The 23,930-nt window shown below is 51.5% G+C and overlaps 1 protein-coding gene across 1 annotated transcript in view; it reads left to right on the top strand.

The window, feature by feature from the left end:
- The first annotated feature begins 401 nt into the window (after positions 1–401).
- SIM2 (SIM bHLH transcription factor 2) overlaps positions 402–23,930 on the top strand; it is a 53,170-nt gene continuing 29,641 nt past the window's right edge. The window contains exons 1-4 of the mRNA XM_047720030.1: positions 402–1,235; positions 9,896–9,978; positions 13,017–13,106; positions 20,286–20,394. Of these exons, the coding sequence (XP_047575986.1) occupies positions 1,061–1,235; positions 9,896–9,978; positions 13,017–13,106; positions 20,286–20,394 (457 nt within the window). The 5' untranslated portion in view covers positions 402–1,060. The remainder of the gene's footprint in view (positions 1,236–9,895; positions 9,979–13,016; positions 13,107–20,285; positions 20,395–23,930) is intronic.

Genomic DNA, 23,930 nt, shown 5'->3' with positions numbered 1-23,930 from the left:
GTCCTCCCCGGAATGGCACATGCCGGCGGGTCAAGCCGCCTCCTTTCGGCCGCGCGCGCCGGGGACTTGTCCGGGAGCCACCCGGAGGCTTGGGCATCCCTCCCTTCCTTCCGTCCCTCCCCCGCTCCTCCCCACCGCCCGTCCTAGCGCCCAGGTCCCGCGACCCGCTGGCGGGAGCCGGTCCCCAGGGCGCGCGGTGTGCACTTACCGAGACTTCCTCGAGGCCGGGAGCGCGCGGGCCTCTCCTGGGAGAATCCCTGGAGGCCGCGACGCGGAGGCGCGCCTGCGACTCCCCGGCCGCGGCGGGGTCGGGAGGCGAGATTCGCCACCCCCGCCCCCGCCACGGTCCCTCCCCCCTGCCCCCCCTCCCTGGGCCGCGGAGGCCGAGTGCTCCGCCCGAAGGCGGGTCCGCCATAAACAAACGCGGCTCGGTCGCACGTGGACCGCGGAGCTGCTGCGACTCGCGACAGATCGCGGGCTTCGGGCGCCGCGTCTCCAGGCAAAGGGAGCCGCCAGGGAGGGCAGGAGAGCGCGCCCGGGCCCGGCCCCAGCCGCCTCCGCCCCAGCTCCCCTCCGCTCCCCTCCGCTCCATGGCTCCGCGGCCGCCGCCCATGCCGCCCTCCAGCCCGCAGGGGCCTCGCGGCAGTGGGTACGAACACTCCGTCAAGGACTAAGCGGCACCGCTGCCTCCTCGCTGGCTCCTCTCCGCTTCCTAAGGAAAGCCGAGACGCGAGAGCCGGGAGGGAGAAGGGAAGAGTGAGCAGAAGCGAGCGGAAAGTCGGGCTCTTGGCACCGCGGGACAGCACAGCCCGGAGGAGCCTGCGCCCGGGGCGGCGGGCAGAGCGCGCAGCGGCGCCGCCGGGTCGCGCCGAGCTCCGGGGCCCGGCGGCTGCGGAAAAGCTACTCGGTGCCCCGGGCCTCCCCGCGCACCTGCCCCGGGCGGTGCCCCCGACTCACTTGGCCCCCGGAGTTCCCTTCCCCATCCCCGCCGCTGCAGCCGCAGCGGGGCTCCGCGGGCCTGGAGCACAGCCGGGTCTAATATGCCCGGAGCCGAGGCGCGATGAAGGAGAAGTCCAAGAATGCGGCGAAGACCAGGAGGGAGAAGGAAAATGGCGAGTTTTATGAGCTGGCCAAGCTGCTCCCGCTGCCGTCGGCCATCACCTCGCAGCTGGACAAGGCGTCTATCATCCGACTCACCACCAGCTACTTGAAGATGCGGGCCGTCTTCCCCGAAGGTGAGGCCGCAGGTGGGCGGCCGAGAGCCTCGGCCCAAGCGGGGAGCTGGAGCTGGATTGAAGCGCCAGTGCAGGGGCGTCTTGGGGAGGCCGCGCCGGGAGCTTCGGCTCCCGTTGGAGAGAGGAGGAAGGGTCTTGGCGCCGTGGGGACTAGACCGTGTTCTGGCCCAAGTGTGGACCCAGCGAATCAGGAATTGTTTTGTGATCATGCTGCTCTGTTCTGGTTTCCCTCCCTCTTTTCTTTTCTCTTGTTTCCTTTCTCTTTCCTTTGCTTTCCTTTTCTTTTTCTTTCTTCATTTCTTTAACTCCCCTTTTATTTTTACCTTCTTTCATTCCTATCTTTTTTTCTGCGGAAGGGACGCGTGTGCCCCCCAGCCAGAAGTGAGACGGGCTTGCTGCTCCTGGCCTGGGAGAGAGTGGAGTGCATGAGGAGGCCCAGGCCCTGAAGGCCCTTTGGGGCTGGGGGCTCAGATTTGGGCCTCTCCGCCTGACTCTTCTTTGCTCTCTTGGGGCTGGGCGGGGCGGGGCAGGTCAGGGTAGGAGAGACCGAAAGTAGGGGAGCAGAAACCTTGCAGGAGAAAGGACTAGTACGAAAATGGCAGGCGGGCTGGCCAGAGCACAGTCTTCTTTTCCTGATCGGAATTATAAACCAGAGGGGCAGGTGCCACGGGGAGCAAGGGTCACCAGGATCCATGGGTCCCGCACACTGCGGTGGTAAGTAATGGCGTGCTGGCCAGCATTCCCTGCTAGCACATGGCCTGCAGAGAACCGTGGCTGCCAGGCTGGGCACTTCTGAGCAACGGGGCTGTGGACGCCTGGTCACCGCAGAGCTCCCTTTGGTGTCCGGGTGTTTCTGAACTGATCGCCTTTCAGCGTCTGTCCCCAGCCAGGGTGGCCGCAGCCTGGCCCTCGAGATTCTGACACTCGGCTGGGGCTGGGACGCTGTGAGTGGGGGCCTGCTGGGCACTCCAAGGCTTCTGGGCCGCAGAGCCACTGGAGCCGTGTGGAGAGTAGAAACAACTTCATCTGCAGGACACCAGACAGTGGCTACACTGTAGGGACAGGTGTCCTTTGGATGCAGGGTGCCTCCATTAAGGCGGTGCCTGGTCAGGCCATCCACCAGAAGTCAGTAAGCTTGACCTTTGCGTTGGTTGCTTCTTAAGCCTGTTAGAAGTAATTGGCTCCGGGTTGGAGCTGCGTTTCACACTGCCTCTCCTGGGTGGAGGAGGGCCAGTTACGCTGCTTGCCCTGCAGCCCTGCATCTCAGCTGGCCAGAGAATTTAGGGGGGCCCCCTCCCAGAAGCAACTGGTAGCCTAGCTTAGCCTTTGCCTCCCAGCTGGGCCATGCAGCCTCCAGCGCATTCCTCTCTGGTGCAGGAGCCTGGGACCTGAACCTCCAACCCAGCCCCGTACCCCTTCTTTCCTCTTCCAACCCCAGTATAAAGCCATGTCCCACTCCAGCCCCTCCTACTGGAAGTTACCAAGCAGATGGTCACTATTAGTGTGCCTAAGGGTGACCCCTTTGCCAGAGAAGTAGAAAATTAAAATTAGAAGAGAATTGGCTTTTATGAGAGCTGAGTCTCCTTCCCAGTCGGGAAGGAGTGGTGGTGAGCCGGTTTTTGTTTTTCTTTCTTTCTTTTAAAATTTTATCTATTTTCTTCCCTCTCCCCAAAGTGAGTTGTTTCTTAATTTGCATGCCACAAGCAGGTGGGGAACCAGGACAGGACCCTGGCCTCCTCTCACATCCCCACTGGAAATAAACACATTAGAAGCCAGAATTGGGATAGTAAATGATTTGTTACCAATGATTTCCAGTAAGCCAGAAATTAGAAAGGGAGGCCTTGGGGAAAGAGGGCTAATTGTAAGCCATTTATTGTTTAGAGAATTTCCAGGAAAGCCTGCTAAAAATTGGGAAGTGTTGGGTATAGGGCAGGTTTTAAAAATTGGAGCTGGGTGCCCTAACTCTGAGAAATGAGTCTCCAAAGCCTTTGAGCCCAGAATTACTTGGCCCTGCGCCCTTTGCAGAGGTGGGCTTGCAGAGGTGGTCCAGGACTCTATCATCAGGCCCTTGTGCTTTGTTGGGTAGTGGTCTGGTTGAGGGGTGGCCTGTACGCCTCCTGGGGGTGACTATCACTGTTGGAACTCAGGGTGGAGTAGGGGGCCCAGGACTCCTCATTTCATTCAGAGGCCTGGGGCCTGCAGCTCTGGGTGGCGGCACTGCTCCCCTCAAGTCAGTCCGGGGCGCAGAGTTGTAAAGCTGGGTGCCTAGGCGGAGAAAGAGGCGTTTAGAGAGACCTCAATTATGCAAAGTAACTGGCTCACCATTCCGGTAGCTCCGCAAAAGGCGGTGTGCGGAAGCTGAGCTGTAATTGATTTAGCCTCTGGGTGTGCACCGGGGGAATGGAATAGGGCCTGGGGGAGCCGCGGGGATCTGGGCGTCAGCATCCGGGAGGTTTAGGGCCAACACAGGCTTGCGTGGCGGTGGGACCTCCCGGATCTGCTCCAACTCTCGGCTGCGGACTGAGAGATGCCGAGTGAAACGGGTATCTCGAGCTTGGTCTCGCTGATCCATAGTCACAGAGCAAGAGGGATGCGCGGGTTTAGAAGGGTCTAGAGGCCAAGTTAGGACTTCGGGGGCCAGAAAATGAGTAGCACAGTCGGAAGGAACCACAGGCATCGCGGACTAAGCCTCCGGCCCAGAGGAAATTGAGGCCAGAGAAGGATGGGCCTTTTCCAGGGTCCCACAGCAAGGGCAAGAGCAAGCAGTCGCTGCGCGGGGAGGCCACTGGCCATGGCTCCTTTCATCCTGAGACCACCTGGGCCAGAGGAAAGATAGAGGAGCTCGGAGGAGTCCCACACAGGGGCAGAAAGAGGCCAAGGTGGACGCTCCCCATGGAGGTCAGACTGCAAGCTTGGGGGTGCTGACAACTTACACAGCCTGTTCAAGGTTCTGCTCCATTAAGCTGCCCCACCTAGACCTCCTGCTCCTTGTCTGCAAAATGGGCCCATTAAGAACTCCATGCCTGTGCAAGTTTCCTGGAAATAAGTGTGAGGAACCAGGCAGTGAAGGTGGAAATCGAAGGTGTTCTTACTAAACTCACTTTGTCCTGGGAGTGCACGCTGTTTCTGGAGCCAGACATGGCTTAGATGGCAGGGCGCCCTGTCTCTGTGCACCTCTGGGACTCACCGTGTGCAGTTGGAAGTCTGCTATTTTCTGCTCCCCTTAATAGCTAAAAAATGGGAGGTAGACAGGGAAGAGGACAGGCTGGCTTTGGAAGTGTACTCAGAATTGAAAACTCAGTGCGTTCACTGGTGGCTGGGAAGGCCTGCGGCACTCAGGGCTCAGGGAAGGGCCAGGGCCACGATTTGCCTGCCCTCTTTGCGCTGTGGCCTTCCCTTCAGGAGAGGGGGCTCTTTGGAAGCACAGAGGCTCAGGGTGGGAGGGCGCTGCCGCTCTCTGGCCATAGCTGCATGGTGACGGGCCAAGCAGGACGCAGGACGAGTTTCTCCCTCAGGTGATGTACTCAGGGCCTCAGGACGCCGGAGTCAGAGCCCCAAGAACTCCAAGGCCCATCCGGTTGCTTAGTCTTCTTCCTAGGAGCCAGGACTCTGGATTCGGATTTGACCCCCAGCAGTGGGGTGGGGGGTGGTGTCCCTTTTGGACCCTTGCATGCAAACAGCTGACAGGAGGGACTGGCCTGTGGTCCAGCTGAGGAATGGAGCTGGAAACTGAGGCTGACTCCCCTCCCCCCAGAACACAGCCCCTCCCCTTCCTTTCCCAGACCTGAAAACTCCGGACAGGTGGGGAGGGAGGGAGAACAGGGGAAGGGAGTGCAACACTGTCAGGCTCACACAAAAATACTGGGGGTTGAGGCCGGAATCATTCCAGCGGTGGAATTGGTCTGGGTTTAGAGCCAGGCAGACAGCTAGAAATTGTTGTCCCGGATGGAAACGCTTTGATTTAGAGGGTCCGGTGAGAAGAAAACCGCCCTTAACCTAAACAGATCCGAGCCCTTTCTCTACCGAAGCCCGAAATCATGTAGATTTTAAAAAGAAAACAAGCGAACTTATTTTTTTGAATAATGTGACGCTTGACAGCCACATTGGGAGAGCTCCCAGTCCCCGAGCAGGAAGCTGTGAGCTGTGGGCAGCGGCGAAGGGAACTCCGGGGTGCAGGGCGGGGGCCCTGGACATTGAGGCGGGAACCAGAGCGCGCTCGAGCCGCGGATTCAGCCCCGGGCGGCCAGATCCCGGGCCGCGGCCGGGGCGCTCGGAGGCGCGGGCGGAAAGCAGCTCCGGGCGGCGCCGGCCCCCCCCCGCGGTCCTCCGTGCGGGCCGCGGCCGGGCCTCCGTCCCAACCCCCGAGGACTGGGCGTTAGGCGCTGGGGGCCCGGGCCTTGCGTCTGTTGTCTGAGCACGTACTCTGGCCAGCGGCCAGGCGAGGCCAGGCTGGAAGCCCCCTCCCTTCCCCGCCCCGCGGGCCCGGCGAGGCCTTCTTGGGGCGTCCCCACGACCCCGCTTCACACCCCGCTCCGGGCCCGCTGTGCGTGGCTTTGGGAAAAGGCCCAAAGGCCGGGCTTCTCGGGGACCCCGGACAGAACGAAGCATTCCGAGGCCCGACGCTGAAGTGCTCGGAGGAGCCCCAGAACCGTGACCGTGTACGGGGCCCTGCAGTCGGGCGAGGAAGGGGCGCCAGCTACGGGCTCCCCCAGGGTGGGAGGCGGCAGGACGGCCCCCGGCTCCAGCGTTACAACCTCGCCCGGGCGCGCTATGTCCCGTAGCCCCGGGCCGAGCCCCTGAGCCGGCCGCCCCGCGGCTGGTAATGCTCCGGAAACCGGGTTGCAAACACCCGCGGGGCGACCGGCAACCCGCGCCCGCGCCCTTGCCCTGGCGTGGGGGGTGTCGCGGTAGAGAAGCCGAGCAGCCGCCGGTAGTCCCCGCCTCAGCCCTGCGCGCAGCCCTCTCGACTTTGGAGTAGTCTGCGGTCAGCCAGTGTGACCTTGTGTCCTCAGACGGCCCACGATTTTCAAGAGGCCACACTCCCCGATAACACGCTTCCTTCCCCCGCAAGGGCCTAGTAATTTGGGGGACGGGAGTGGGAGGAGAGGGCTGGAGGCAGGGAAGGAGTGGGAAGGCCAGAGAAGGCTGGACCAATGTGGTGGCCGCACCGCTGCCTCCCAGGGGACCCAGCGCTTTGCTCAGCACCCTCTGGTTTCGTGCGTTTAATCCTACAATATCCTCCCTCACTTTAGAGTCGAGAAATAAATGTTAGAGGTCAGGGCACTTGCTGGAGATCCGACCAGCCAGACTGGCCCAGCTGGGGAGTGGGGGCAGAAGGAAGTGAGATACCCCTGTGTCCCCTGGGGGATCCAGAAATGTCCTTCCTGGATTTTGGATTTTTCTCAATCTCAAATCCAATTTTTCCATGGACAGGTGGTGGCAGGGTTAGAAGATCCCCTATTAACCCCGTTTAGTTTTCAGAAGATCCCTCTGAGGAGTGTTCTTGTCACCATGTCAGATACCCAAGGCTGCGTTCCAGAAACTGCTGTCCATCTCAGGAGTTCTTATCAAACTCCAGACCCTTTCTCTGGGGCTGGACAGCAGGTACGCAACAGCTGTTTTTTGACTGACTGACTGAGCACCCAGCGAGGAAGGACCACGTTTAGACAGCTTCTGTGGCGGGAGAGCCTGGTAAAGTTTAAACCAGTCAGCCAGTCAGCCAAGTAGTCAAGTTTGCATGCTAAGGTGCGGGTACCCACAAATGGGGGAAAGAGGATTCCTGGCTCCCTTTCTCTTCTGACCCACTGGCTGACCTCCTCCCCCAGGACCTGGCCATCTAGATTCCCAGTAGCAGGGAGTGCCCAGTGGATTTCCCTGCTGACACATGTAGGGCAACTGGGATAGCAAACCTTTTGGTAGGGGAATGCAGGCCAGGTTTGGGGTGCTTCTGGCCATCCGCCATCCGGCTGCGCCCCCCACAGTCATTGGAGGATGGGCACTCCCAGGATCTGGTGAGGCCACAGATGAGCTTGGAAGAGCTTAGCTCAGCCTCACCTGTCTCTCTCATTTCTCAAACAAATAAAGCCCTTTGTTAAGCCCAGATATGGGTCTCATGCCCAGCGCCTCACTTTTGGGGGGATATCTATGGCTTTACACGTACCAAGACTGATTTTTGGTTCTAGTTACAAACCTTACCTTATTTTGTCTCTGCGTTCAGCCCAAAGTAGATTTTTATGGGCGGAGTGTAAAGGTCTCACCCACTTTCTAATACAAGTGCTGATGGCACCTTGCCTGGGCTGAGATGGCACGGGGACCAGATGACTGAAGGGAAACCTGGCTGTGACCGCCGCCACTTCAGGCTAGGTCCAGAAGGGGGATTCGGACCAAAGATTTACCGGCAAAGCAGAGGTGTCAGGACATTATAGGAAAAATTACAGTGATATAAGAGAACAGGCTCTCTTGACGTATCCAGGTATTTGATTTATATGAAAAATTGTCCTGTGTACTCAGTGCAATTTTGCATGTAAGGCCAGAGCCTTCTTCCACAAGGCTTTTGGGAGAGCTGGGCAGGGCAAGCCTGGTTTGGGTCTGACCCTTCCCAGAGGTACAGACTTCCCCAGGTCACCTGGCTGTGGACACTGCAAGAAAGCCTAATCTGGGAGGCCAAGTTCACTTTTCCCACTGAGCCAGGCAAGGCTAGTGTGATGCAAACCAGGGGAAGGACCCAGGAGTTGGGTAGAGGACAGGGCACGGTGGTCCATTTTTGGAAATCAGGATTCCTGGGTCTTTATTAAATTCTTTTTTCATTCAAGTCCCAGGGTTTTAAAATTTTGGTTCTTTCCATTTCCCCTTAATGGAGTAAACATTGACCCCACCAAGCCATCCTGCCCATATGGGGGCCCGGGGAAGACCTGCTGGTGAGAGCCAGTGGTGCCCTACTATGGTCACGGTGGTCATCCTTGGAAGTGAAATTGGGCAGACAGTGATTAACTGGGATTAAGAAGACACCTCTGTTCACATAGTGGTGGCTGAGGGGCTGCGATGGTGTTTGGGGAATCAGGATATGTGGAATTTAGTCACTTCCTTATGGATAAGGATAAGCTCCTAATTCCTACAGTTTAGGAGGAGAAATTAAAGGTCATCCCTTTTTTTTGTTGAACAGAGTTTGCAAGGAATGATCTCCAAAACGTCTTGGGGCGGGGGAGAGGTGGGCTGGGCCCCCAGGTCCTCTGGGGCCAGGCAGCTCCTTCGTTCTTGGGGTGGAAGCCTCCAGAAGCCCAGATTCCAGATACCTGCGAAGACAGCAGAGGGAGACCCAGAGTGTCCAAGCAGCGCCTTTCCAGGCCACCCACTCGCCGCAGCCCTCTTTGGGGAGTTTTGTGGTCTGGGGAATGGTCCCCAAATTCGCTGATATTAGTGGAGGTTCCCCATCCCGCCCACCCGTCCTGCTCTGGCTTCGCCACCAGCACTCCCCAGGCGCAGCGGGCTGGGGCTGGTCTTGCGGTGAAGTTCTGGGCGAAAGAGAGGAGAACCAATCGACTTACCTGCAGTGGGACCCACAGCTCACCCCGCAGGGGTCGCAGCCACGGGGCGGGGTGGACGGTGCATGAGTGGGCCTGGAGCCTGGGGCCACCTTCTCCGCTGGAGGCAATGGCAGGCTGAGGACAGGAATCCCCAGCCTTTTCCACCTCGCTCCTGGTTGGTGGCTCTAACTGGATGGTTGCTGCTGAGGGTTCTCCCACCCGGCACTTAGTACTGAACCCTTGCCTGGCTTTCCTGCTTTCTTCTGAATATGCAGAGAAAGCCTGGGGTTTCTGGGGTCACAGCAGTTGAGTCGGGAACACGGGAGGAGGCTTCTCTGAGCAGAGCCACCATTCCGCTGGTGTGCCTCCTGAAACACTTGTGACCTTCAGGGAAGTGGGGGGGGGGAGAAGGAGGTGGGGGGGAGTTAAGAACTGGGGAACCCTAATTATGTGGCAGCAGATCCCTTTCAGTTATCCTGACCTACAAGACTCCCACCGCCTTCGGCCCATCCCCCACCAGGCCTTGGGTGCGTTTGGAGCTCGCTCTCCGGAAGGCGGCAGGTAACGCGTTGCGAGGCGCCTGCGAGGGCTGCGGGGTCCCGAGGGGTTATGTGAGGTTTAAAAACAAAACAAAACTTTTTTTTTTTTTTTTTTTTTTAATGCTAGAAAAGCTGCCTCCTGGCCGGCTAGGGCTTTTCGCCTGGACCTGTCTTTAGGAAAATGCAGTTGCCGGCGACACAGTGAAGGGAGGGAGTGAGGGAGGGTCCTTGGGGAAATATTTACAGGTCAAATCGATATCCCCGTTTGGTTTCGAGGATGGCCGATCTCAAAGCAGATTAGATTACTTTATGGCATTTCAAATAAAACGGCAATTTCAGAGCCGTGAGCACGTGGGCGACCCACGGGAGCTATGGGCCCGGCGAGCTGGGGGCGCTGGGACCCAAGGCCTCGGCGGGAACATCTCCTCTGGCCTTTTTTTCTCTTTAATCCAGGGCAAAGGGGCAATGGCAAGAACACAGACGGCGGCCTGCGGGGCCCAGGGGACGGCAGGGGCGACGCTCGGATTCCAGCCGGCCACGGCGCGCGTGGGGGCCTCTCGATCGGCGCTGCGGTTTACCGATTTGCTTTATTCCCCAGGTTTAGGAGACGCGTGGGGACAGCCAAGCCGCGCCGGGCCCCTGGACAGCGTCGCCAAGGAGCTGGGATCGCACTTGCTTCAGGTAAAGCCTCCTTTGCCCGGGGAGGGGGGGCGGAGCGCAGCCACCGCCTGAGGCGCTGATCCGCGCCGGGTGGGGGCCCCCTTCTGACTCCGCCCTCCCAATCTCCACGTCCTTCCCCAAGGACCCCCGGGTGGATCTCGAGGCCACCATCAGGCTGCAGAAGTCGTCAAGGCGAGAGACAGCTTCTGGACCTCGAGGCAATTGGCTACCTCCCCCACCCTCTGTCCATGCATGCTCTCTGGAGGTCGGGACTGGGGTGGACTCAGTCCAACCACAGTAACCTCCGGTCAGCCCCACCCTGACCCCGCATCTCACCGCGTCCCAGCCCTAGTACTCTCCAGCTCACGAGACCTAGGCCTAAGGGCGCCCGTGGGCGCGCCGTTCTTTCCAACCTTATTCCTTTAGCAAACTTTTATGGAGCGCTTGCTCTGTGCCAGACGCTGTGCCAGGCGCTTGAGCCAAAGAGGAAGTGATCTGGGTGCTCTGAGCCAGAGTGCGGCAGTCCTAAAGCCTTTGACAATTGTGCATGTTTGGAGGGGATGCAATAAAAGAGATGTAAAATGGTACCCGTAACAGAATATTAAGTTAGCATTTACTGAGAACTTACTACTGATCAGATTCTGTTTTAAATCTTCTTGAATCCGGGTGCGTCATCATCCACCTAGAGTAGGTTCTGTTTTGAGCTCCATTGTCTCAAAGGAGGAAATTGAGGCACAGAGAGCTTAAGCACCTTGCCTGAGGTCACACAGCAAGTGCTGGAGCGTGGTTCAACCCAAGTCCTCCAGTTCTCGAGAGCTCCAGGTCAGGACCTGGTGCGGCCTCCGGGGTCACCTGGCTCAGGGAGGGACCCCTTGCTTGGTTTGTGGTCAGCAGCCGCCCTCAGCTCGGAGCCATTTAGCCCTCCATCGGTAAACCGCTCGTGGCCTGGGGTTTTCCCCGCAGGGTGTGCGGCGCTGGCCGGCAAGGCGTGCGCACGGCCGACCCTTTCCAAGTCCGCGGCTGGCGCTAGGAGGGGACCGCGACGCCTCTTGTCTCCGAATCTTTCAAATGCCCTTTACAGAGCCTCATCAACGGCCCGATTCATTCCCCCCGCCCGTCATTTGTCTCTGCCATCGAAAAATGCTTACCAAGAGCTCTTTTGCATTTCCTCCTTCTAGTTTGTGTTTTCTTTAAAAGGAAAAAAAAAATGTTGGCGGCAGTACGCCGTGGCTTGGGTCAGCCAGTCAGCCAAGAGCACCGCATTTCGAAAAAAGCGGATCTTTTCAAAAGCCCTTTCCCCAAATGTCTAGTATGATTTTTTTTTTTTTTTTTTTAATGCATGCTCGGGGCACGAGAAGATCCCGGGGAATATTTGAAACCTGAAGCTTTTACAGCATAAAGCAAGCGATGTGGTGGCCAGGCGGGGAAATGGCGCTCTTGGAGTCCTTCCCGCGCCCTGCGCTCACGCCCTTGCTCACTCCCAGCTCCGAGCGCCGCCGCCGCCGTATTTCGCTGGCTTGATGCTCCTGCAGGCTAAAAGTGACACTAACATCAGGGACAAGTGAGTGAAAACCTGGAGGGCATAGTCATCACGCCTGGGTTCCTCCACCGTCCATTTCTCTAACTCTGGAATGTTGTGCCGAGGGGCGTGTTTACTGTTAATATACCTTCAAGCGAATCAGGTCATTTGAAGCTATGAAGACATACCCCAAATTTTCCATTAAGGACATTATTTTTTTGGCTACTGCTGGCAACTCTCAGAATTTAATTATGATTTTTTTTTTCTTTTTCTCCCGCATGGCTGTCAGATACCGTTTCAATAAATGTATCTCTTTAACGATTTCGGAGTTGAGCAAGGGTGTAAAATAGGCCAAAACGTTTATAACTGTAGAAATTGCTGTATAGTTTATATTTCTGAAACGGAATTTAGTTGGGAAAATACTTTACAGCTGAGTTAGACAGGAGAAAGTAAGGCTTAAAATCAAGAAGTTGATTCCAATGTCCGTGTAGGTTAAACTGTATTTGAGACACAGAATGTAAGGATATCTTTCAAGTTTCACTTCTACTACATTCTTTGTAGGCCCCCCTCCAAAGAGGGGGCAGATTTAGAAAAACCGAAGGTAATCTGGTTTCAATTACATGTTGTAAAAATAGAATTTGTGGCCAGAAATTAATTTGGAATATTTTTTATGGGGGCAGCGTTGTGGGGTGTATGGACCGCTCACCAACTTTATTGCTTTTCTTTGGTTCTGGATCTAAAATATGAAAGGGTAAATAAAAATGTAGTTTCCTTTTTCAAAAATAATTTAGCCTTTTTCATCCTTGCCACATATAAATATAATCATTACCCTTTTATTTGTCTTAATTAGCTCTTAAAATTTTACTTTATTTTTTTGAGGGCTAGCCAACTTAAGCAATATCATTTAGGTAGTTTTAATTTTTCAGAAATTGATACTTTTTCTCCTCGAATTTTGCAAAAGTTATTTGATCTCTTGCAAATTCTAAGTAGTTAATTCTGTAGACATAGTCTGTTAAAAATAACCGGGTAGTTTATTTTCAGGGGAGTGGTAGTGTTTGGAATTTATTATTCAAATGGTACTTAGGGGGTAACTAGAAAATTGTGGCAAATAAAGTATATGTCCTGGTGGTATAAAGGACTGCCAAATATGACATAAAATGGTCTATATAGTGGTGGGTTTCCCCCTAAGTACCATAGAACTCCGGATTTGCGCTAAGTGCTAAAATAACCCTAAACAATAAAACTACTGCATTTAAACTGAGCACGTTAGGAGTTCTCCAGTGTTTTGCGTGATTTTTGTGATGTGGATGTAAGATTGTTTTTAAAGTTCTTTAAAAGCATTTGAGAGCCTGGCCCCAGGAATTAAACCTTCAGTGTTATAACCTGGAACCCTTTTTAGGGCCCTGGGCTGGTCTTGTATGGACAAGTATGTACGGATAATAATATGGGATACATTCCTCTACCTCAGTGACAGTACAATTACGAGGTTTCACTCTACTGTGTAACTATCACCTCTTAACCTTGGCACTCTCTTTTACAGACTTTGGATGGATTTGTTTTCGTGGTAGCATCTGATGGCAAAATCATGTATATATCGGAAACAGCTTCTGTGCATTTGGGCTTGTCGCAGGTAGGTATTACCTGGTTTTAGATACAACCAAAATATTAAAGCAAGCGTCGACGACGGATCTTAACCCAGCCTGTAAATGATTCTGTTCAAGCGTCTGCTTTTGTGTGTGAAATGATCCAAAATTGCAAAATCATCTTCTTAGGCTATCCCGCAGAGCTTTTCTTCATGTTGCATTTCCCAGTTTTACTTTCTTTTTTCCTTTGGGATTAATGAGCGGTGTATCCGTGCAACGGCCAGCTTTGTTCTGAGATCCTGTCTGATAGCCTGGACTCTGCCTATACAGTAACGGTCTGCTGCTAACAAGAGCTTCACAAAGGGAGAGTTTTCAGTGCACGCTTGCCGGGCTGCACGTGGTCTTGTGAGTTGCCATGAAAGCGAGAGGAAAACTGATGTCGGACATGGATTTTCTGCAGACTGTGCTTTGGGGAGAGAGAGAAGGAGTGGGGGGTAGATTTATGAGTGTTCACATGGAATTCAGGGTAATTTTTCCTGAGTTTTTCCAGTTCAGTGGTCGTTTCAGTAAAGCATTTTATATGCTTGTGATAGAAACTCGTAAAACTCAGTTTACTACTGTTTTGCACAGCAAGGTCCTGTTTTCTCTAGAACATTTAAATATTACCGATTTTTCTGGAACTGTCTCCTAAAAAGGGGTTCATCCCGTCAAGGAAAGAGGTGTGCTTGGCTTTATCTATTCCGATCAAGCCAAAGGTTTTGGGGGGGAAATTCAGCTGCTCTCTGGGCTCCTCGGAATGGAGGGAGAGGAGGAGTCTGATGGTGGCCCTTCACGTTCGCATTTCCGATTTAACAAGCGTGGACTGAGGTTCTAAAATTCACATTTTTAAAAATACATCTAGGGATTAAATGCTTCTTTATATTGTGACTTACCAGAATGCTTTTTTTTTTAATCACGACTGAAGACGCACTAGAATTAATTAGAGACAGGAAATGGGCTCCTGGGAGGCAGACGATTAATCTGTGTTACACCAGCCCCCTCTGTAGTTAAGCCAAAATAAAACACGTCAATTAACAGGGCTGGAGTTTTTTCATGGAAAAACAAAATTCCCAATTTGGGAAACCTGCATCTGGTGTATTCCTTTTCTTTTTCTGCCAATGCATTTTTTTAAACTTGCCGTTTGTTTACAACCATCTCTTCTAATGTGGCTATATCCTTATCCATGCCCAAAGGGGTTTCTGTGCCTCTCTTTCTTATATATAGTACTTTAAAGAGAATCTCATATTAAAATTATTTAGTGTTTCCTTTTCCTTTCCTCCTCTCTTCCTTTACTAAACCAGGTCTCCCAGCTAAGATTTGCTAAGGCTGGGTTCTTACACTTCTATGACTGATGGTGTTAGTACACTAGTAGGAAGGGAAATACTGTTGGGAACATGGAGTCTACTATTTATATGTTTTTCAAGGTTGTTATGCTCTGAATTTCCACGATGCCCTATTTAGAATTATTTAAACCTCTTTAGTTGTAACCAGTCTGGTGTCTAACCCTCGTTCTATCTGTGGCTGAAAGATTTTGAGCAGATTACTTGATTTTTCAATTGTAATTTATCGAACCTTTAGTTAGTCTTATAAAAATGTCACAAAAAAAGATAAAGCATCTCACCTCCTTTAAACAGGACTGGACAAAGATGAAACAGGTACAGTCACTATTTTCAGATATTAAATTTAGATCTGAGCTCCCTAGCAGTCAAAGCAAAAAGGGAAATGCCCAGTTATATGTTTTCATTGTCTGGTAGGGCAGGTTCTTAGCCTCTCTGAACCATCACTTAAATAAGAAAATCCTGCCTGATTTTCTCTTTCAGGATTGTGGTAAGAACTATATCAAAGTACCCACTTTATGTGTTTTATAAATAATAGGGAGCTATGCAAAATCCAAGTGTCCCCAGTTTCATTAGAACTGTACTTCCAGTAGCACAAAAGTTGCTTCGGGTAGTGTCCTGTGGTGGGCACATATTGGGGCTGGCTAGTCCCGTGGAATATTCTGGCTCATCAGAAGGCCCTATGCACGTCCCAGGACTCCAGCTGACTCAGTCAGGCTACTTCTTCTAGCATCCTACAACTCTCTGTCATTTTCCTCTTTTTATTTGGGAAATGAAATTGACCATTTGTGAGCACAGTAATTAAGAATGAACAAAATATTGGAGAGGTGACAAGTTGCCTCCTGTTCCTGAGTGAACTCTACAAAAGGAAATCTAAGGAGAATCCCAATTAAAATTACATTTCCTTTTGGTCATAATGCAGCAATAAAACCTGGTGTCCTCATTTTGAAAGAGGAGGGAGTTCTATGCTCCCGTCATTTTTCAGTTTTTCAAGAATGTCGTAGAGATGCCTTTTGTCTGTATGTTGCCAGCCAGGAAGAAGTGTCAGTTTAAAAAAAGATAAACCAGGGACACCTGGGTGGCTCAGTTGGTTAAGCGGCTGCCTTCGGCTCAGGTCATGATCCCAGCGTCCTGGGATCGAGTCCCACATCGGGCTCCTTGCTTGGCGGGGAGCCTGCTTCTCCCTCTGCCTCTGCCTGCCATTCTGTCTGCCTGTGCTCGCTCGCTCTCCTCTCTCTCTGACAAATAAATAAAATCTTTAAAAAAAAAAAAAAAGATAAACCAAACTGACTGCGTAGAGCGACTGATCCCCCCCCCAACCCAGTCTCTTGGTGGAACTGTCTCACTATCAGTCTCCAGCTACAAAAACACTTTAGTGCAGACACGAGTCCTCGTTTGTGTCTGGGGAGTGTTCCACACTGAACTGTTTAAATAAGCAACAGCAAACCTTTCCTTCCAATCTGCCTCCTGCTCACGATTAACTCTGCAGAAGGAAATCTAGGCAGAATCATGGTGTGTATTTTTTCTGTCTTCTTTACTTAAATAGTAAAATGAAGTATTAAATAGGATGTCAAGAACCTCTCCCCTTAAAAAAATTTTTATACCTTTTAAATTATTTTTTACTAGTAGTAAGAAGTCAGGCAAATATGTCAAACATGAAAACTTTATTAAAATAGGCTTAAGGATTTTTTTTTAAATCCTCAGAGATGAAAGTGTTAAGAAAATTCTATCCAGTAGGCACAGTAACCCTTTAAATAGATTTTCTGATGGAGAACGATAATACTAATACTTACATTTACATAGTGTCCGTCTGTGTTCCAAGAACTTTCAGTTACTCTTAGTGACATTATCTCATTAAGTAACAATATCTTTCCCATTAATTCAGGGTTAAACTCTACGTTAGCAGCTCCTAGGGAACCTAAGCTCTTAGGTTTGTCATAACTGTGTGATAATTTACAACAAAGCAATTTAAAAAAAAAAATCTGCACTACCTAAATAACTATCTGAATCATCTATTTGAGAGTATAAAAATCATTCTTTGTGTTATAAGTCCGTCCTAATTCTCAAGGCCTTATATTGAACTTTCTTTTTTTAAGATTTTATTTATTTATTTGACAGACCGATCACAAGTAGGCAGAGGCAGGCAGAGAGATTGGCAGGGATGGGAGCAGGCTCCCTGTGGAGCAGAGAGCCAGATGAGGGGCTCGATCCCAGGACCCTGGGACCATGACCTGAGCTGAAGGCAGAAGCTTTTTAACCCCTGAGCCAGCCAGGCGCTTGTTTTATTGAACTTTTTAAAAACAAGTGTGGGAGTAACAAATCTGGCAGTGTTTATTATTTTTGCTTTTAAATGAGTAATCATGGTGATCCTCACTGTCAGACTTCAGGACCAAAGAGTGAGAGAGAGAACCACAAAATACAAGTTGTATCCTCAGCCTACAGTCCGAGTGTGGGGAAACAGAGTCAGACTACAGGCTTGAAAATTCTCCCTGGTCTATGTGTACACAATGATACATAATAATTCATGTAGCCAGATTTAGATCTGTTTGGAAGAGGTAGAGTTGCGGAAGCACTCTTTACCCACGCAAGTTTATTAGGTGGTTAGTTCCATGGGTTTTGGTTGATGTAATTAACTTACTTATATTGGAAGAAGGGGGAAAAAAGCCCCCTGTATACCCGCTGTGTATTTCCGTGGACTCTTGGAAGCATCCCTGTGTTGAAATTTCTTCACCAGAGTCACGTATGTTACATAGCATCTAGGTAACTAATGTAAATTTTCAAATAACTGTAGATATGTGTGAAATGGCCGTTTATGAGACATGTAAAGGAAAATATAATATTGGAGATTGTGGCCGGGACTACAGCTGTAAAAATAGCCATGGTATTGTTTGGGGCCATAAGACCTAATCCTTTCACTTTTGTGAAATAAAGAGAAAGGACAACGTTTTATGTTTGTTGACATAATTTGAACTCTGAAATCCAAACCATCTTTTTTTTTTTAATGCTTAATTTACCATAGTCAGCAAAACACCCAAAGCAGAGTAATGTGTGTTTCCAGAGTACTGGGTGACTTTCCCCTTCCAACCCAAAATATATCCATTTAGTACAGTATTTATCATATGTAGTTTTCTTGGCAGGAAGGAAAGCTATTCAGCAAAGCATAAAAACGTTCTTAGTAGGAAAGCAATTCATTTTGTAGTTAGCAGGGTCTTACAAATACTAAACTATCACATTGAGGTTCTGTTTTAATAAGGTTGATGTATGAGACCTGGGGAGTTTTATAGCGACAACCATAATTTTTTTTTTTTTTTTTTTTTTGGTGAGGTAGTCACATTTCTTCCAACCATTCAAAAGCAGGAATAGATATGTAAATACAGGAAACACCATGTCAACCATAATTTTGAGTCAAGGTCAGCCCTGTTTTATCATTCCAAAATTTGTTCTTTAAAAACATTTCCATTATGTGAAGACCATTTTACTTCCTGGGCAGGCTTGGAGTTTATAATTGAAGCAAGGATTCAGAAAATCAAGCCTCTTAAATCATGGACCTCCTCTGTCTTCATTCTCCAAATGCATGTGGTGAGATTGGGGTCTGTGAGGACAGATGAAGCTACTTTGGGATTAAAACGCGAATCGAATCCTTGTAAGGACAGTTGCAAATGTTCTTGCGAGTACATAAATATACTTTCTCTGAAGAGACATGGGGTACTTTTTTCTGATGAAGAACTTGGAGCAAACCAGAATGCTCTTTTTTTTCCCCTAAAAACGTGGGTAAGGGAGAAATGATAGGCCTGCACACAAAAAATTCTCTCATTATTTTTTCATTTTAAAAATAAGCCATTGAAATTGTGAATCAATTTTTTAAAAAACTCCCTTATTGATTAGCCTCTGTCACTCTCCACATGACAGAGTTTCACAAGGAATTTCTGTCACTGGCTTCAGGAAAAGAGGACATGGTCCTGTCCCGAAGGGCTGACTTAGCACTTGCTGGTTTATCGAAATTTTCTAAGGATGAAATGACTTGAAAGACGGCTATGTAGTTCTTAATCCTTACTGTGTTTGATGAATTCACGTAATAACTTTGGTCATTGGCAAATCCCCTTTAGGGTCAAGTGGGGAGGTAGGGAGGCTCTCTGTATCACATGATTCTCTCCGTTCCTCTGTAGGCATAACATTGGCAAGAGACAGCCCATGAATAATGCAGAAAACAGAACTGCCAAAGCCGTTTCAGGGACAAGGTTACTTAGCAGGCCAGAAACATAATTTGTTCTGAATAAAATGGTAACTCCTATGTCTTAACAAATGACAAAACCTGGCTCAGAGGACTGGGGTAAATTCCGTCACCTCTCCATGGCTGCTCAGTCCCAGGGAAGGAGCTGGTGGCCCTGATGCTAATTTGGAACAGTGGCTCCCAGGAGAAGTTGGGCCTCACGTTGCCTGGCTGCGGTTGTCCTGCTGCGTGAGGTAGCTGGGTCAGAGCTGTACCCTGACAGGAGATCGTGTTGTCTCCACTCTGACGGAGACCAGGGAGCCTCCCAACAAAACACACGGCACGACGCACTTAAAAATAACAAGGGGGTGCTTGGGGACAAGACTGCCTTTGCTCTTTTAGCTTGCCCTCTCCCTGTGAGGCAGAGATGAGAAAGGAGTCGGACCTGCCCATGGCTCCCTGCCCTCCCCCAGGGGCAGTTTCTCACGCTCTCAGTTTCCATCCCCCTGGGCCGAGGGGATCCTTCAGGCCGTGGTGGAAGAGAGATCCCTGCCCTGGGCTCCCGCTGCCTCACTCTTCTTGTCTGTGGCATTGCATCTCTAAGACAGGGCCCACCCACCACTGCTCAGAAGGCCCTTCTGATGGACTTAGTCTCTGGAACATTCTCTGGCACCGCCCATCTTGGAATGATGGGCCAGGGCATCCTGGCCATCCCATGACATCTAACATCCCCTATCATGGCACTTATGTTTGGGAGAACAATAGGAAAGTTCTCAAACTTCGGCATTGAATCGCCAGGAATCTCTGTGGAACAGTCGTCATGCTGGTGTTGTCCTAGAGAACCCCGTCCCTGCAAAGCAGGGTCCTGTCCCACACGCACGTGGGCTCAAGGCCTGCCGTCGTGTCCTCTGCAGGGTGTGTACCTGGAAGTAGGTGGTGTCCAAGGGCTGGGGTCACGACCCCTAGAAATAACCACCATGTCACTTGGCTGTCTGGAGCAGGCCCAAAGTCCCCGCAGGTCACACAGCTGCCCTGCCACACCCGTGGGCGGGAGCCATTGGATGACCAGTCATCCCAGAGTCAGAGGGCTGGGACACGTTTCTGGCAACGTGAAAGAGGCCTGGCGGTGCCTGAGGGGCGCAGCTTGGAGCTGATGGAGAAAGGGCCCTTGTTGGAAGGCGAGGTCTCCTCAAGGGCAGTGGAGACCCTGCGGGTCGCACCTGCTCATCTCAGAGAGGACGGGGCTCGCGCAGGGACCACAGTCTGGACTTGGCAGCTGGTGTCCCGGCCGGCCAGGCCCCTCTGGCTCCACCCGGGCCCTGGCTCCGGTCTGTTGTAAGCTGCCTCTTGTGTAAAGGACACTGCCCGGGGCCGTGGGGGGGCAGGGGGGTCACCCACCTCGATGGCACACCTTTCCATCCTTCCCATCACAGTTCCTCCTGCTCAGGACCGTCCCCACGTGGTGGATGGTTCAGAGCGCAGCTCGATAAAAGACCCATGTTTCTGCATGTGGAGAGGGTGTGGGCTGTGAGCAGAGGTCGGAGCTCTGACGCTGGACGTGTCTCCCTAATGCGCACCTTCCCCTCCCCGACCTGCGCGGCCCGGGGGGATTTCTGACCCCTCCCTTCCCTCTGTGGCAGGTGGAGCTCACCGGCAACAGCATCTATGAATACATCCATCCTTCCGACCACGACGAGATGACAGCTGTCCTAGCAGCCCACCAGCCCCTTCACCATCACCTGCTCCAAGGTATTTCCTCCAGACGCAAAGAAACCAGAATGAAAACCATACCACACTCTTCAGCGTGACTCGAGGGTTTGCTTCCCGGGCTGCCAGGGGGAAACGTGACTGGGGCTGCCCCGCTGGGCCTCTCCAGCACACACGCAGCGTGGGGGGTTTGCTTTCATGTCTCTGTCCTTTGAAGCAACACTATTGATCCCATGTCTCGTGCTAGAGACCAGGACAGGCGCTGGGGTGGGAGGTAAAGTGAAGCCATCAAGATGTGCTCTTGGTTCAGAATTCCAGGAATGCACGTCTGTCCCTGGGCTTTCTGACCAGAGGGTCCCTGGTAGAACTCAGGGGGTCTGTGAAACGGCGCGGGGAGAATTACGTCTTTATTCTGTCTGGTTGGAATGTAGCATTTCCTTTGCTTACGGATTATGGGCAGTATGCCATCTCTCTCACTCTGCCGGTGGCTTCGCCAACGAGTCACACACATTTTTCATTTCACTTCATAGTTCTCCCAGGTGTTTAAACTTATCACTTAATGCTCATCAGTCTTCAAAATTCCAGGAGTTACGAGGCCGGCTGCTGGCTGTTGTTATTTAATGTGTGAATAAAGCAGCACATTTATAACAAAATCACCACTTGTTTTATTACCAAAAAATATTACCAAAAATACTTTGGTAACTGTTTTAATACAGTTGAGTTGGTTCCATTTGTGATCTCCTATACTTTTATCTTCTGCATTTAAAAACATTATTCTGGGGGCGCCTGAGTGGTTCAGTCGGTTAACCCTCTACCTTCAGCTCAGGTCATGATCCCAGGGTCCTGGGATCGAGCCCAGCATCGGGCTCCCTGCTCTGCGGGAAGCCTGCTTCTGCCTCTCCTACTCCCCCTGCTTGTGTTCCCTCTCACTCTCTCTCTCTCTCCCTCAAATAAATAAATAAATATCACAATTAAGCCGAGAGGCAGGCAGAGAGAGAGGAAGGGAAGCAGGCTCTCTGCTGATGCGGGGCTCGATCCCAGGACGCTGGAATCGTGACCTGAGCCAAAGGCAGAGGCTTTAACCCACTGAACCACCCAGGTGCCCCTAAAAAATCTTTTTTTAAAACGTTTTATTTATTTGACACAGAGATAGAGATCACAAGCAGGCAGAGCATCAGGCAGAGGGAGAGGGAGAAGCAGGCTCCCTGCTAAGTGGAGAGTCCGATGTGGGGCTGGATCCCAGGACCCTCAGATCATGACCTGTGCCGAAGGCAGACACTTAACTGACTGAGCCACCCAGTTGCCCCTAAATTTAAAAATCTTTAAAAAAAAAAAAAAGTTACTCTGGTTAGGAACCTCACCAAAGTAACTTTTGTGCCATGGCACGAATGAGTTAAGAAGCTCCTGTCCAGATGGAGGCAGGTCTACCTCCCTGGCCTGACACCACGTGGGGACACGATCCCCCACTTGACGGTCCCATTACTGAACACAGATGGATTGGGGTCCAACCGCCATAAGCGCGTGTAAGGACATAATGTGTGATTGTTCGGGGGAGGATGTGGAGCACATTGTTACACAGATGACTCCCTAAGTTACAGTCGCCGTGCATGCTAGGAAAACGACCTTGTTCTGGGGTGCTGGCCTTTTAACTCCCTCTCTCTGTCAAGCCAATGACACCAACCAGCATGACGCTCAGTGGGTCTCTTGTCTGCTGTGGACTATGGCATCCCAGCTGGGCCAAAATTCCCCACAGAAAAGAATGCAAAAGCAGAGACCTCAAGCGTGGGGTGGGGTGGCCCACAGGTGAAAACGGCCTCCTCCTGGGAGGGGCTGTTCTAAGGCTAGAAGGAGGGACTGCAGAAGAGCGTGCTCGGCTTGAAAATCACTGCGGGTACAGCTCTGTGGCTCCCGTGTTCTCAGCTCCAGACGTAGTCACTGGGCGTCTTCTCCTTACAAGGAGAGAGATTTCTTTTTTCTTTTTTTTTTTTTTTAGATTTTTTATTTATCCACCTGACAGAGATCACAAGTAGGCAGAGAGGCAGGCAGAGAGAGAGGGGGAAACAGGCTCCCTGCCGAGCAGAGAACCCCATGTGGGGCTCGATCCCAGGACCCCGAGATCATGATCTGAGCTGAAGGCAGAGGCTTTAAACCACTGAGCCACCCAGGCGCCCCAAGGAGAGAGATTTCTGTGCTGGTTTCTGAAATGAGGTGGGGGCTTCCTTGTAGCTATGGTCCGTAATTCTCTCTCTCTCTCTTTTTTAAAGATTTATTTATTTTATTTTATTTATTATTTATATTATATATAAATATAAGTATTTATTTATTTTTATTTTATTTCAAAATTTATTTATTTATTTATGTATTTGAGAGAGAAAAAGAGAGCGAGAGCATGCGCTGGGGGGGGGTGCAGAGGGAGAGGGATAAGTAGACGCCCCACTGAGCAGTGAGCCTGATGTGGGGCTCAATCCGGGGGCTTGATCCCAGGACCCTGGGACCATGACCTGAGCAGAAGGCAGACATTTAACCAACTGAGCCACCCAGGCACCCCACTATGGTCTGCAACTCTTAAGTCCTTGCAAACAGTCTGGCCACCTCAGTGCACACAGATAAGCTTGGAAGAAGTAATTTCTAGCAAAATGAGGGCTGGCCGGGAATAGAGTACCTGAGTCTCATTCTTTCACTACGGGGTTGTTTAATGCTGGAAAAGGCTGCAGGAGTCTTAGAGAATTCCTAAAAAACATTCTGTTGTTACTGTTCTAGAAAGTTCCACAGTGTGTTAGTATGCAGGAATGGAATTTCTCCCACGAGCTCTGGTTTCATGTCAGCCTTCCATGTCATAGCTATAAATTGTTTATAAAATGACAGCAAACGGTATCTTGGAAATACCACAAGACCCTTCCAATCCCAGTCCCTGTGGGGTTTATGTCTGAGGTGTAGCAACCACACAAGAGAAGCACGACGCTCCAGGAGAGATGGGGATGCCACCCGACTATGCAAGGTCTGAGGTTCCCAGACACTGGGACTGGTCCCCGGCTTCTTGTCCACAGAGCTGGTTTTCGGCCTCTGAGCTCCCCCCGCCGCCCCGCTGCTTCCTGGTTGTTGTGCTGTTGGCTTTTTCCATACTGGATGTTTCATTACTGGGTGAAGGTGTTTAGCCCCGAGTGTCCACACCTCAGTGCATAGCTGGAAATGGTGCAGACAGGCAGGCGTGTTCCCGAAAAGCCTTTATGCCTCACAGACCCTGGCCCGCTGCAGAGGAATTGTGGATAAATGCGGCTGCCCCTCCAATGGGGGGCGGGGCGGGGGGACAAGGAGCCTCACGGGCCATTCCCTTGCTCCCCCTGGGTAGGGGCAGGGGGCACTGCCTCCACTCCTAATGGTAACCTTTCTTTAAAAATTAATTTATTAACTGCCACCAAGTAGCTATTCATTAGGAGTGGACTGACCTCACCCTTACCCAGGGGCGTGGACACATCATTCTGGAGAATGGGTGTCTGCTCACTGAAGCATAGGGTGTTTCCTTCGGGAACTCACTTGTATTTGCAATAGTGAGGTTAGAGATGGATGGGTGAGGCCTT

The sequence above is a fragment of the Lutra lutra genome, chromosome 1, assembly GCF_902655055.1.
Source record: "Lutra lutra chromosome 1, mLutLut1.2, whole genome shotgun sequence".
NCBI classification, from domain to species: domain Eukaryota; kingdom Metazoa; phylum Chordata; class Mammalia; order Carnivora; family Mustelidae; genus Lutra; species Lutra lutra.
Note: the sequence above shows the minus strand (reverse complement) of the source record. Positions and strands in the feature narration are given on the sequence as shown.